Genomic DNA, 13,695 nt, shown 5'->3' with positions numbered 1-13,695 from the left:
GGCCGCTTCGGTTCGGACATGTCTCAAATATTGTCCGGTGTCCCTAGCCCATCATCTGTGTATAAAGGCTCTATCAGAAACACCGGACACGACTTTTACACTTTTTTTTGTTTGAAGGTTGCGTTTGGGGGACGTGGCTAGGAAGGGGATCAGAGAAGATTACCTGAAGGGACGGGTTGGGAACGAATTCCAGGGACAGGTCTGTAGAAATCCACCAAGATTTGAGAAGGATTTGCGTGGGGGAGAGATGTGGGGCGCCTGGTCGGGGGAGAGGAGGAGGAAGAAACAGAGAAGAAGAAATTAGGTTGTTTCGGGCTAGGAGGCTCGGGCGACACATATAGCAGGATGTGTGGCGCCTGAGTGAGCGGCGTCACACACCCCTGCCACGTCGGCTAGCCACGCCACGCAGGCACGAGCGCGCCACGCAGGACACGATGTTTGGCGCCGCTCGCATAGGTTCCACAGAAAAGGGTTAGCCCGGTGAAATAGTTTGTCCGGAGGGTTATTATATGCTATAGTTAGTTTTGTGAAAGGGTTATTTTTGTTAAAAGTCGCCTCATACAAGCTCTAGTTGCCAGACAAAGCATCCAGTGATCGCACGTTTCCCAACTGAAAAAAAAACATTGAAGCCAACGGACAAGGCGAGCACTGATCTTCCGCTAGCTATGTTGCAGGATTGTGTCTCACGGCAACCTATCAAGATATGGGTGGAGAGGGTGATCCGGCAAGGACGAAGGGCCACCAGATGGTTTAATTTTAATATATCCTTTCCTCCTTTATTAGAGGAAGTCTTCCCCTTTCCTTTGTCCTAGAGATACTTGCTGCACATAGGAGCACCTGGTAGTGATCGTAGAGACTAGAGAGATACCCGTCGGCAGCAGCTTGGGGACAAACTGGAACTTCGGAGGGGGTATTGTCACGGCACGATATCTGGCTGATACATCGAAGGCGAGCCCAAGACCAGCCCAAAGAGTGAAGCCCTAGACATTGCTGGTTAAGACCCGTAGCAGTCTAGCGTGTCGATGATCGATTCAGATACTTGTAAAGACCATCTCCAAAAAAAAAAACTTTTAAAGACTTGTTCTCCACGGGAGACAATTTCCCTTCCTCCTTCATCGCCGAGCTAGCTGGCTAGACGATTTCCGTTCAAATTCCAGCATAACGCTGCCTGCGGAACCCTGTACCTGAACCACTTTACGAGTGGTCGATCGAGCAGCGCGTCAGAGTCTCACAGCAGCACGCACCAAACCAAACATTGCGTACCGTACCGTGGGCTTCCGTCGCCAGCAACCCAGATCCCATCTACCCAGCACCAAATAGCGGAACCACGGGCACAGCACATATATACCCCGTCCTGGGTCCGATCGAGCTCCGGCCCCAGTACAGCTGCAGAAACCACCGCGCGCTGCCGCAGCTTCCACCTAACCCACCCATCTCGGCGAGAAGCCATGGCGCGGAAGAAGATCCGGGAGTACGACTCCAAGCGCCTCCTCCGGGAGCACCTCAAGCGCCTCGCCGCCATCGACCTCCACATCCTCTCCGCCCAGGTGATCATGGCCCCGCCTTACCCGTCCCCCTCCCTCGTTCGCGCGCGTGTCCGATCCGGGGTGGATCCCGCGGGGCGGCCGGTGGATCTACTCGGCGTCCCTTCCCCGGCGCGCGCGGGGGGTTCAGCCGCGGCGCTAGAGGATTTTGGGATGACGCGTGTTTCTACTGCCATACTTACTTTTTGTTCTGCTTTGGGATTGCCGAAACGTAGGACATGGTCAGTGTGTCTTGAATTCTGATAATTAGATGATAATTGGCTTCGAGCAAAGCATGTGGGTGAGACCGAGGCTCTCCGCTCTGTAGTAACAATCACGCATCGCCAACTCACATGAGCTGCTGACTTGCTGCCCACGAGGCAGAAATGCAAGTGCTAGCTATATCTATGATGCGGCCTGTGGGTTTCACCGACGGTGTTGCCTAACTATGCCTCCTCTCTAGGTTTCATCGGCCGAGACAAGTGACGCCCCTTATCAGATCTGTTAATCTGTTGGGAATTTTGTGTGTGTGGTCGGCTTGTATGGTCATTTCGTCACCTGAATGTGTGTTAGGGTGCTGCCTGCAACGTTTGTGCGATCTAGCTTCTAACTACAAATATTGCTATATTAAGTTCAAATGAATGTTTATTCGACCTGTCGTACACTAACGAGTTCCTGTCAAACACCAGTTCTTCATTCAGGAATTAGCTAAAAAAAATCTGAGTTAAGCAGAGAGTAGCAACAGTTTTATGGCGATTTTCGTTCTACAGAGAAGTGCCTTTGTTCACTTTCACATTACCTAATTTTACTAGTTGGCTAAATAGTTTGAATTACAAAGCTCATAATTAAAAAAAAAATTGGGATCTTGTGTTTGTTTCTTTTGTAAAATAATCCCAATGCTTGCTGTTATATTCAATCGTTAGTTTCTGACTTTGCAACACGCTCTTTGTCAGGTTACAGAATCGACGGATTTCACGGAGCTTGCGAACCAGGAGCCATGGCTCTCATCTATGAAGCTGGTTGTCAAACCCGACATGCTGTTCGGTAAGCGTGGGAAGAGCGGCCTTGTGGCCCTCAACCTGGATCTTGCTCAAGTACGCCAATTTGTCAAGGAGCGGTTGGGAGTTGAGGTACCTAGAACAGAACTAATACCATGGCATATACTTCTCTGATCAATCTTGGGAGTGAGAACTGTTTCTGATCTATCTTGGTATGCTTATATACCTAGGTCGAGATGGGCGGCTGTAAGGCTCCGATTACAACGTTCATAGTCGAGCCATTTGTGCCGCACGAGCAAGAGTATTATCTCTCAATTGTATCAGACAGGCTTGGTTGCACCATTAGCTTCTCAGAGTGTGGAGGTATTGAGATTGAGGAAAACTGGGACAAGGTTAAGACGATCACTCTTCCCACAGAGAAGACAATGACACTTGATGCATGTGCTCCACTGATTGCCACCCTTCCATTGGAAGTAAGCTTTTGCATTCTACCCATGCCATCTGTAACGCTCTAATTACTTATATTTAGGAAGTACTTGTCTGCTGCCGATAATAATTAGTATCTAGTTCTCCATTAACCATCATTCACAATTTCTGTCTAAATTTCAGGTCCGCACGAAAATAGGAGATTTCATTAGAGGGTCATTTTCAGTTTTCCAAGGTAGCTGGCACTTGCAAGTGCACTTAAAACTGAAGTTATCGTGTTGCCCTCAAAATCATCTTATAACCATTAATTCTTTTGGCAGACTTGGATTTCTCATTTATGGAGATGAATCCATTCACTCTGGTAAACGGGGAACCATACCCTCTGGACATGAGAGGTGAACTGGATGACACCGCTGCTTTCAAGAACTTTAAGAAGTACGATTTAGTCTTCCAAATCTTACCTTATGGTGTAGTGCAACTTTTTCTCAACATATCATTCTGACCATTGTATTCAATTTACAGGTGGGGTAACCTTGAGTTCCCTCTACCTTTCGGAAGAGTCTTGAGCCCCTCAGAAAGTTATATCCATGAACTGGATGAGAAGGTATACTCATATTTCGTTCTTTTCATTTTTTTTTTCTCAAGTTCGCTTCCTATAAATATAAATATTTAGAGTCTACAGTTCGCCTAAAAGTTAAATTATACCAACATAATATGGCTGTTTGATTTAGTACTGGATGTAGATAATGTAATGTAACATTTTTCATTCTTTCAGACGAGCGCATCACTGAAATTCACTGTTCTGAACCCGAAAGGACGCATTTGGACAATGGTTGCAGGTGGTGGTGCGAGTGTCATATACGCTGACACGGTATACTTAACTTTGTTCCAGATGTTTAGATAGGTTTTAAATGTTAATCAAGATGATAACAGATAATCTTATTTCCAGGTTGGAGACTTGGGATATGCTGCAGAGCTAGGAAATTATGCAGAGTACAGTGGAGCTCCCAAAGAGGAAGAAGTTTTGCAGTATGCTAGAGTGGTTTTGGATGTAAGAAACCTGGAACCTTGTAGCCCGCTGTTTCTACATATTCGTTTTCTCCCTTCTGAATATCATTTTGATACTGCGTAGTGTGTCACCGCTGATCCTGATGGCCGGAAGAGAGCTCTTCTCATTGGAGGGGGTATAGCAAACTTCACTGATGTTGCTGCTACATTTAGTGGCATCATTCGGGCTTTAAGAGAGAAGGTAAGCTGTACCATTTGGTTGGATTGCTGTTATATGCCCCAACCAACTTAAGCTGTCTACATTGAAATCCTCACCCATCTTATCACATTGCCTTCAAATATGGTACCAGGAATCCAAGTTGAAGGCAGCAAGGGTGAACATTTATGTTCGGAGAGGTGGTCCGAACTACCAAACTGGACTCGCCAAAATGCGTGCCCTAGGTTCAGAGCTTGGTCTTCCGATTGAGGTACGATCCAATAAGTTCTTGTTGGTGAACACAAATCAACCATCTCTACTTTTATTAATACACGAGTGATCTCAGCTTCTATTTCGTACTTGATTTTGGAGTATGTTAGCTAAGAATTAAGTATATATTAAAGGAGATTGTTGGGCATTCACATCCCCAGAACAGATGAGCTGATTTTGCCAACAATTCAATGCAGGTCTATGGACCAGAGGCCACGATGACCGGAATCTGCAAGCAAGCCATCGATTACGTCATGGCTGAAGCATAATGCATCATTGTATAGTTCCGATGTTCGCTGTTGTGTCCATGCTGTTCCATATAAATATGAAGAACTGTTCGAGTGAAACAAATGGAGAAACATAGGTTTTGTGGGTGAAGGAACTACTGTCGTAACACAATAATATATGTATCTTGATTTGCAGTTTTGATTCATGTATGCTGAGCTACAATGCATTCTCCGGTAACTTGTCTGCCTTCACAACAAGTGCTCCTGATTCTGCCGTGTGCCCAACATCCTCTTGGAGCGTTGTGTCATGACATGCATACAAACCATTTGCATAAATTGCAGCTTTACCTGTATTAGGTATCTCTTCGTGATAGCTAGGGCCGTAGGGTTCAAGAGGAATTCTATGTGACTGAAATGATATCTGGCCGAACCAAAGTGAAGTAGAAAAACATTTTGTACAGGTTTTACTGTTGTAAGAAAAATGAGACGTACCCTGTGTTTCTACAGCTGGTAGATTGAAGGGCAAAAAGGAATTTGTTGCCTGTACAGCTGGTAGATTGAAGGGCAAAAAGGAATTTGTTGCCTGTCAGACAACCTGTGTGCCACCCAAGTCAGTCGAAGACAGACCAGGAACGATCCTCTACAGACACAGACCAGACCAACCGGAATGATTTCGGCCGGCCCACAGGTCAGACTTCATCAACCAGGCTTAAGTGCTTGCCTCCTTATTAGTCAAGGATGCAGCGGTACGATCCTATAGAACAGATCCTGTTCAAGTAAGGTCGTGGTGGGGTGCTGTGGATTCTCCTATTTAAGCTGCTCGTGTTGTCTCTAATCTTCCGAGGTGGTACTATCTTTCGCTGATTAGCGAGTCCCGCTAGCGCTGCTCTCTGGTTCAAGAGCTACGGCCTTGTATTGGGCCGGCCCCCTTCACGCTGAATATGAAGCCCAATCTTTTCTTTCTCCTGACCTATCTTTCAAGGGGTACCAGTGTATCACTATAAAAAGCCCGACCTCTTCAAAGGTAAGTAGACTAGCCAGCGAGCGACACGTGGCAACAAGTACCGCGTCCGTACGTAGCGTCCGCACCTCGGCACCTGGCCGCCCTTCCCCATACGCAACGAGTACAGCGTCCCCGCCCGGCCGCCTCCCGCGTACGCAATGAGGCTGTCCGCGTCCTGCGCATACGATCGTAGGTACATCTCAAAGCCTGGAATCGCATGGTTTACGTGAATCTTAAGCTAGCAATGCATGCTCGTGAACAAAACAAAAGACTTGCTATTTTCGTTAATTAGTACTTCATCAGAATCACTCCCTTTTGAAACGTGCGAGTACAGGTACAGTTGCGTAGATGAGACACGTACATCCGCGCACACGAGTAAATACAGTCGTGTACACGAGTGAGTACAGGTACCGTTGCGCAGACAAGACAGGTATAGTCACGCACACGAGTAAGTACAGTCGCGTACACGAGCGATTACAGGTACAGTCGCGCAGACGAGACATGTACAGTCGCGCACACGAGTAAGTACAGTAGCGCACACGAGCGAGTGCAGGTACGGTCGCACACATGAGTAAGTATAGTCGCACACACGAGGAAGTACTACTACAAAAGCATAAGTACAGTAGCGCACACGAGTAAGTACAGTAAAGGAAAAAACTGCATCAAATACACTAAAAACAGAAATACTTATCACTTGAAGCACGAGTACAGTTAGGTACACACCACGAGTACAATCACACTAGTATTAGAAGCAAGGTTCAAGAAAGCGTTATGCGTAATCGGTGCGGTGACCTTCCGGTTAGCGCTTCAGCGTGCATAAGCGGCGCTTTCCTCCTCTTTTTTCTGCTTTTTTATGCTTAAGCGCTTATGCAATCGATGCGGAAGGCCTCCGCATTGCGCTTAGCGCGCATAAGCGACGCTTTTTTCCGCTTTCCCGAACCTTGATTAGAAGTACAAAAAAAGTATCTCGAAATCTATTAACATGGGGCCTAGTTTTGAAAATCTTGACGCGAGGATCTCAAAAATGAAAACAGTTCGTAATTTAGACTTACGGTTCGCAAGATATTTCATTTTATAAAAATGAATCTATAAAATAGAGGGAAAACTGGACCATCCCCTGTCATTCTCTCTCCTCTCCTAGCCCAACTTACTTCCTCTTACGACACTTGGCGAGCAGGGAGACCACTTCCCAACAAAATTCTAGCACTACAATGCGCCACGTGTCGCGTGCGAAAAGAATTTTAGACCTTCGCGAAGACCGGTCTTTTTTTTTTAGAGTTTTCGATCTTTCAAGACTGGATTTCCTTTCACGAATCATCTCTTTGGGCTTTGCCTCCCGAAGCACAAGGCCAAACTAACATGGTATCTTTTTCTAATTCTGAAAACAACATGGTATCTTTTTCTCTAATGAAATGAAACGCATGGCACAACCAACACACAACATATATGAGTTCTTTTTTATTTTTGTTTACCTCAAAGTACAAAATAATTTACCGTTGCAATTTTGCATGCTTGTAGGGTACATCATTAAATAAACTAAGATTTATTTCTGATTTTTTTAAAATTTTAAACACGACCGTCATTTTTATTAAAATAAGTGCTCGCCGGAGCTCGGGAGTCAAATAGTGTTCTCTTTGTTTTATTTAACTATTCTTGTGTTTCAGAAAATTCCCCCAAAAAAGGGCACTATTGTTTTTTGAATTTTCTCTATATGTTTTTCGTTTCTATGCTTAGAAGCAATGTGTTTTTTTTTTTCCTTTGATCTACTTCATGAAATGCAGAAGAAAAAAATCATGATGTCTAACCTAATAGAAAATTTTCTTTATTTTTGTGACTACTATAGCATATACATAATCTTACAAAGATCCCAGCTTCGCATTTGCAACCAGACGATAAATATTACTCCAAGATGTAAAATGCTTATGTTTTCCTTGTTGTAACTTTATGGAAATTTTGTGAACGAAAGAAACTATTCAACTGGTATCTCTAATTTTTGTGACCATGTAGTCCGTGAGATGTTTGAATATTATGCCATCCTTGGATAGCATTAATCCTCGAAAGCAACATGACAAATGAGATTGTACGAATTGATGGGAAACAAGATGCTATACACATCTAGTGCAACTACATGTAAAGCAAGTTCAAGTGCCTACAATGAAACAATTATCACATATGTGTCTATTGGAAAGTTTGCAATGCAAAGTCTTCTCCAAGGACACACCAAGCTAAGAAGAAGAGTTGGGATTTTCCACAGCTGAGTAACTCCCTCCTGCGTCGCCCCCGCGCGGCGACCAGGGGGAACCCTAGATCGCGCCACCGCCAGGCCCCCCTCCCCCTCCCCTCTCCTCCCTCGCCGCTGCCTGAGGGCGCGGTCGGGCAAAGCCCGGTTGGCGTCGGCGGCGGCGAGGTCCTCTCGTCCTCTGCTCGAATCGAGGGGCGCAGGCAGTCTCCTCCGGGATAGGGCGTGGCGTTCCGTCGGGGGCCACGACGCGCCGGCGTGGGCATGGCCTGCAGCGGCGATGCGACGGACGACGGTGGTGGCGGCGCATCTCCGGGCGGCGCGGGCAGTGGCGGCAAGGGCGGTGGTGGTTGCTCGGCCGACTTCTGCGAGGAAGGTCGCTCGACGGCGGCTGCGTGAGGGGCCGGCGGCGGCTCGTTGCAGGCTGGATCTAGGCTACCGGGCCTGGATCTGCCAGCGGCGGCACGACGGTGTCCTCTGTGGACGGAAACTGAGGAATGGCGGTGGTAGCTCAAGGAGGCGCCATCTTGCTTGCCTCGGCACTGCGCTCGGCGAGGTGGGGATGCGCGGCTGCCGGTGAAAACCGTGCTCCGACTCCGGTCTTGGCGGGCGATGACGGCGACACACGTCGTAACCTTCTTGAAGGCATCGTTGTCGCAGCATGCATCTACACTCTCGCGCTGCTCCGGGGGAAACCCTAGATTTGGGTCTCCCGGATCGGACGATGGCGGCACGCCCTGCGTCGTTCTACCTCTTGGGTCATCGTTTTTGGAGCAGCTGCTAGATGTTGGCGGTTGTCGGTGGAGTGGTATTCATCTACCACATTGTTGGCGCTGAGTCTCGGTGGCATGGTGCTGCAGGGTATCGACGACAAATGCGGGATGATGTATGCATGCAGGATGGTGTAGCCGTCTGGCGTCATGGTGGCATCGACGACAGGTCTTGCAAGGTTAATGCGATGATCTCTCTTGAAGATGGAGTCGAGGAAGACGGTGGTAGCAACTTCTGTGGCGTGTGCGTTGGCGTGCGTTGAGAGTCTACTTGACTGGATGTGCTTCTCACCTGCTATTGGATGGTTTGAGAAGGCATTTGGTTTTTTGGATGATGTGAGTTGGTTTATTGTCACCCTCTTCATCCCACTGTAGGTTTAGTGAGGTGGCTTTGAGGTTGATCTTTTGTATTGTTCTTGTAGGGTTTTGTGAATATTCTAATTAAAAAAAGCCGTGTGCATCCTTTGGATGCAGAAGCTGGGGCGATATTTCCCCCATTGCAAAAAAAAGAGCTACAATATGATGAAAAAAGCAACTTCTTAGGAATTTAAAGTATTAAATTGAGGTGTTGCAGATTAGGAATTCCCATTCCACCAAACTCCTTTTCCGTACAAAAAGAACCCCAGTTAGCCAGGTGTATCTTATGGTTACCCTCCTCATCATTCCACAAACAATTAGCTAGTTGAGTATCAATAAGTTTCACAGCTCATTTTGGGAATTTAAGAAAGGATAATATGTATATGTGAATACTAGCTAGAACTTATTAACTAGTTTCCTTTTTGCAGCAGAGGACAGGAGTTTTCCTCTCCAACCTGTCAACCTGCAAAGCAGAGAGGCAACATGTGAGGCAATCGATTCAGGTATTTCCCGATGGAACCACCAAACCGGTTCGGTTTTTAAAACTATGCTCGGAGCTCATTTGGAATGGTCCCAGAGAAACTCAAAATGCAGAGATGATAAGCACCAAGTGTTCAGAGGCAAGTGGAGATGCTTTGAGTTGTCTTGAGCGCGACATTCGGCAAAGCAGGTGGTCGTTCTAAAGATGCTTTAGGACTCTCGATGTGTGGGTAACGTGGGTTGAGGTCTGTCCGGTCTAAATTAAATAAAGAAGCTGCCTCCCGTCCCCATAAGCTGGCCAGCAGCTAGTACCGCTACCAGGAGTGCTTGTCAAACCAAACTAGCAACACAAGTGAAGCAAGAGAGCGAGAGTGAGGTCGATCGCCATGGACGCCGCAACGGGGGCCATGGGCTCCCTCATCCCTAAGCTACTGGAGCTTCTCAAGGAGGAGTACAGGATTCAGACCCGCGTGAAGAAGGACGTCGAGTTTCTTCAGAGGGAGATGAAGAGCATGGAGGCCGCCCTCCGCAAAGTGGCCATTGTGCCCCGTGACCAGCTCAACGAGCAGGTCAAGATCTGGGCCAACGATGTCAGGGAGCTGTCATACGAGATGGAGGATCTCGTCGATAGCTTCCTGGTGCGCGTCGAGTCACCCGCTGCAGATCAAGATACCTTCAAGGGGCTAATGAAGAAGATGGCTAACTTGCTGAAAAAAGGCAAGACTCGCCACAAGATCGCCGACGCTGTCAGACACATCAAAGATCAGGTCCAAGAGGTGGCTTCCCGGCGTGACAGGTACAAGTTAGATAATGTTGCTGCTAATCAAGAAACTACATCTGCAGTTGACCCTCGTATGCTAGCTCTATTCAAAGATCAGAGGGATCTCGTTGGCATCAAGGGGCCAAGGGACAACCTCATCAAGAGGCTCATGGATGGAGACGATGTTGCATCCGAGCAGCGGCTTAAGATACTCTCCATCTGTGGATTTGGAGGACTTGGCAAGACGACTCTGGCCAAAGCCGTGTATGATGTGCTTAGGCCGCAGTTCCATTCGGGGGCTTTTGTCTCGGTTGGTCGCGCTCCTAACGTGAAGAAAGTATTGAAGGAAATTATATATGAAATAGACATGAATGAGTATGCGGCTATTCAGGCGGCCACACTGGATGAAACACAACTCATCAAACAAATCAGTAGATTGCTTCAGAAGAAGAGGTACTCATCACTCGATCAATAAATCCCTATGCCGTTACATACTGAAGTTCATGTAGATATCCTATAACGACTTATCACTTTCGTCATCAACAGCATAACTAATATTCGGCGTGCGTATATAAATTTTGAGTCAAACTCATAAGAGATGCTAAATCCATATACAGTATGTACCATCTCTTTCCTGTCTTTCATCAACTATCTTGCTACCTAGTGCACGGAACACGTGTGGTTCAATTTAGTGTGGCCAACTACATTAATCATATGCTTTTCAGAGTTTTATCTCGTTGCTATCACTGGTGAGATGACCGATTGGTAAGCATGCTCACACTATGTCATAAGCTCCTAAAATTATTGAAAATAAGTTACCCTGTGGCGGTAAAATTTCATCACAGAAATAAAATCAAACAAATTCTTGTACGCTTATCCTTTTTTTCCTGCTTTAATTTATTCATTCATATGGTAGTTGTTTGGTGTATCACCTTATTCTAGATTGGGGTAGATTTGATGATCTTAATTCTGGAACACTGATAGTGGTGGTTCCCATGGTTTTATTACTCTTAGATCTACATACCTCTTAGAAATACTAATTCATGTATTGCACCACTATGTCAACAGGTACTTCATTGTTATTGATGATATATGGGATATAAGGTCATGGGAAATAATCACTTGTGCTTTGAAGAATAATTGTTGTGGAAGTATAATAATCGCAACTACTCGTATTTCTGAAGTCGCCAGCACAGCCGGTTATGCTTACAAGCTAGAACCACTTGGTTTTAATAGATCCAAGGAATTATTCTATAAACGGCTATCAATCGGTAAAGGCAAAAACACTTACGCTCAATCCACTGAGCTATCTGAAAAGATTTTACATAAATGTGGTGGTGTACCATTAGCTATCATCACAGTAGCAAGTTTGTTGGCTGATAAACCAAGGGAGGCTTGGTCTGAGGTATACAACTTGATTGGTTTTGGGGATGGAGATAACATACAGGTAGATAACACAAGAAAGATATTGCTATACAGCTATTATGATCTACCTTGCCACCTGAGAACTTGTTTATTGTACCTAAGCATATACCCTGAAGACCATGAAATCTCGAAATACCTATTGATATGGAAGTGGGTTGCCGAAGGTTTTATACATGATAAGCAAGGTGCGGGGTTATATGAGATAGGTGAGAGATACTTTAACGAACTTGTTAACAGAAACATGATCCAACCTACAGAGGTTGAGCATCAAGGCATTGTGACTGGATGCCGTGTCCATGACTTAGTCCTTGATATGATATATGCCGTGTCAAAGGAAGAGAATTTTGTTACCCTGTTGGGCAGTAACGAGTCATTGAAACGTCCACAAATCAATGCTCGTCGGTTAGCCATCCAATATAGAGCCGTAGAGCATGACGACCCACTAATTAGCATACCAATGCATCAAGTTAGGTCTTTTAGTACAATCTGTTGTCGTATCAATGCAATGCCATCGCTCTCGAGGTTTCAAGTCTTACGAGTCCTAGCTATAGAAGGATGCACCTTCAGGGAGGATTCTTCTTTTCACCTTGAGAATCTTGGGAGCTTGCTTCAGCTGAGGTACCTCGGGGGGTTGAGCTCTCATATTACTGAGCTTCCAAAAGATATTGGGAAGTTAAGGTTTTTGCAGATATTGGACCTGTGGGAGACCAGCATACAAGAATTGCCACGGAGTGTTGGTCTGCTAAGCAGGCTGAAGTGTCTGCGCCTTGGGAAGGATTTTGAAGGGTTGGAGGATTGGATCGGGAACCTAACTTCCTTGGAACATCTATGGTTGTATTGTATCATCCCAACCTTTGCGAAAGAGATAGGCAAGCTGACAGAGCTGAGGGAGCTCAAGATTGAGTGTACAGAAGCGAGCGATGAGAATTTCATTGATCTGATGGTATCTCTGGGCAATCTGCAGAAGCTGCAGGTCATACAAGTAACTATGTTTTGGTGCGATTTTCCTGGCAACAGTTGCGAAGACTGGGGCTATGTGCTCTCTCGGCACCTCCGTGATCTGCATCTGCCGGTCAAATTTTCTAGGCTGCCGGAGTGGATGAATCCCTCACACTTCCCGCACCTTGTTCATTTATTCGTGGAGGTGGAGACCGTCCAGGCGCAGGACTTGGAGATCCTTGGGAGGTTCCAGGAGCTCATTACTCTCTATCTGCATACTGATGACTTCACCATTCCCGACTTCGTGGGCGGTGGTGCATTCCCCAAGCTCAGACACTTCACTTGTACTGCCAAGCCCAGGTTTCTGGTGGGAGCTATGCCCTGCCTCGAGTATCTTGAGTATGTGGTCTGGGAAAGATTTGACGGTGACTTTGATAGCATAAAGAACCTTCCATGTCTTGAGAAAATCAATGTTTCTTTGGAGTATGCCACCGCGAGGGACGAGCAGGAGGTGAGAGTAGCGTTGATCGACGCACTGATGGTGGCCCATCCCAACAATCCTGCATTTTATACTAATTAAGGTATGCATACTCCTGCTCGTCCTTCGTACAACATGCAAACATGTACTACCTCCATTATCCATTCCAAAATAAGTGTCACAGTTTTGTCTAGATAGGAAAACAAGTTTAACTTGTATTAATGGTATAACGAAGTTACCTTTTCTTTCACCATTCACCAAGCTAAACAGTCTTTTTTCCTTTCACAGTTCAGTGTCTTCAAGACTTCAACAGACTGTCCATTCCGGTTCCGGTTCCGTTTGCGACTTCGTCAAGGCTAGTTGCTCGAGTCCTGCGCGTGCACGTGCACGTAGGAGAGGGACGTCATCTACCAGCGCCAGGGCTTCATCGACTACTTCCAGCACAAGGAGCGCTCCAAGTCGGCCAGCGTCTGTTCTACCATCCGACCTGGTAATCTGGTATGCTATGGCCTATGGCTATGCTCTTCTCCACGCTCGGCAAGGCAAAAGAGCGGCCGTCCGCGCGCGAGACGCTGTGGAAGAAACTTCTGGTACCG

The 13,695-nt window shown here is 46.4% G+C and overlaps 2 protein-coding genes and 1 pseudogene across 2 annotated transcripts; 2 read left to right on the top strand and 1 right to left on the bottom strand.

The window, feature by feature from the left end:
• The first annotated feature begins 1,392 nt into the window (after positions 1-1,392).
• Positions 1,393-4,854, top strand: LOC127299229 (ATP-citrate synthase alpha chain protein 3). The gene is made up of 11 exons (XM_051329165.2): positions 1,393-1,547; positions 2,477-2,653; positions 2,752-2,994; positions 3,131-3,182; positions 3,268-3,382; positions 3,470-3,551; positions 3,723-3,818; positions 3,897-3,998; positions 4,080-4,196; positions 4,306-4,422; positions 4,619-4,854. The coding sequence occupies exons 1-11, from the start codon at positions 1,449-1,451 to the stop codon at positions 4,688-4,690; spliced, it is 1,272 nt and encodes a 423-aa protein (XP_051185125.1). The 5' UTR covers positions 1,393-1,448; the 3' UTR covers positions 4,691-4,854.
• A 374-nt stretch (positions 4,855-5,228) lies between these two features.
• Positions 5,229-5,434, bottom strand: LOC127304963 (small nucleolar RNA U3; annotated as a pseudogene).
• Positions 5,435-9,840: 4,406 nt separating this feature from the next.
• On the top strand, positions 9,841-13,471 carry LOC127299228 (disease resistance protein RGA5). The gene is made up of 3 exons (XM_051329164.2): positions 9,841-10,710; positions 11,326-13,202; positions 13,388-13,471. Exons 1-2 carry the CDS (start codon positions 9,884-9,886, stop codon positions 13,199-13,201), a joined length of 2,703 nt encoding a protein of 900 aa, XP_051185124.1. The 5' UTR covers positions 9,841-9,883; the 3' UTR covers position 13,202; positions 13,388-13,471.
• The last annotated feature ends 224 nt before the right edge of the window (positions 13,472-13,695 follow it).

The sequence above is a fragment of the Lolium perenne genome, chromosome 5, assembly GCF_019359855.2.
Source record: "Lolium perenne isolate Kyuss_39 chromosome 5, Kyuss_2.0, whole genome shotgun sequence".
Lineage (NCBI taxonomy): Eukaryota > Viridiplantae > Streptophyta > Magnoliopsida > Poales > Poaceae > Lolium > Lolium perenne.
The sequence above is the reverse complement of the archived record's forward strand: the minus strand, read 5'-3'. Positions and strand labels throughout refer to the sequence as shown.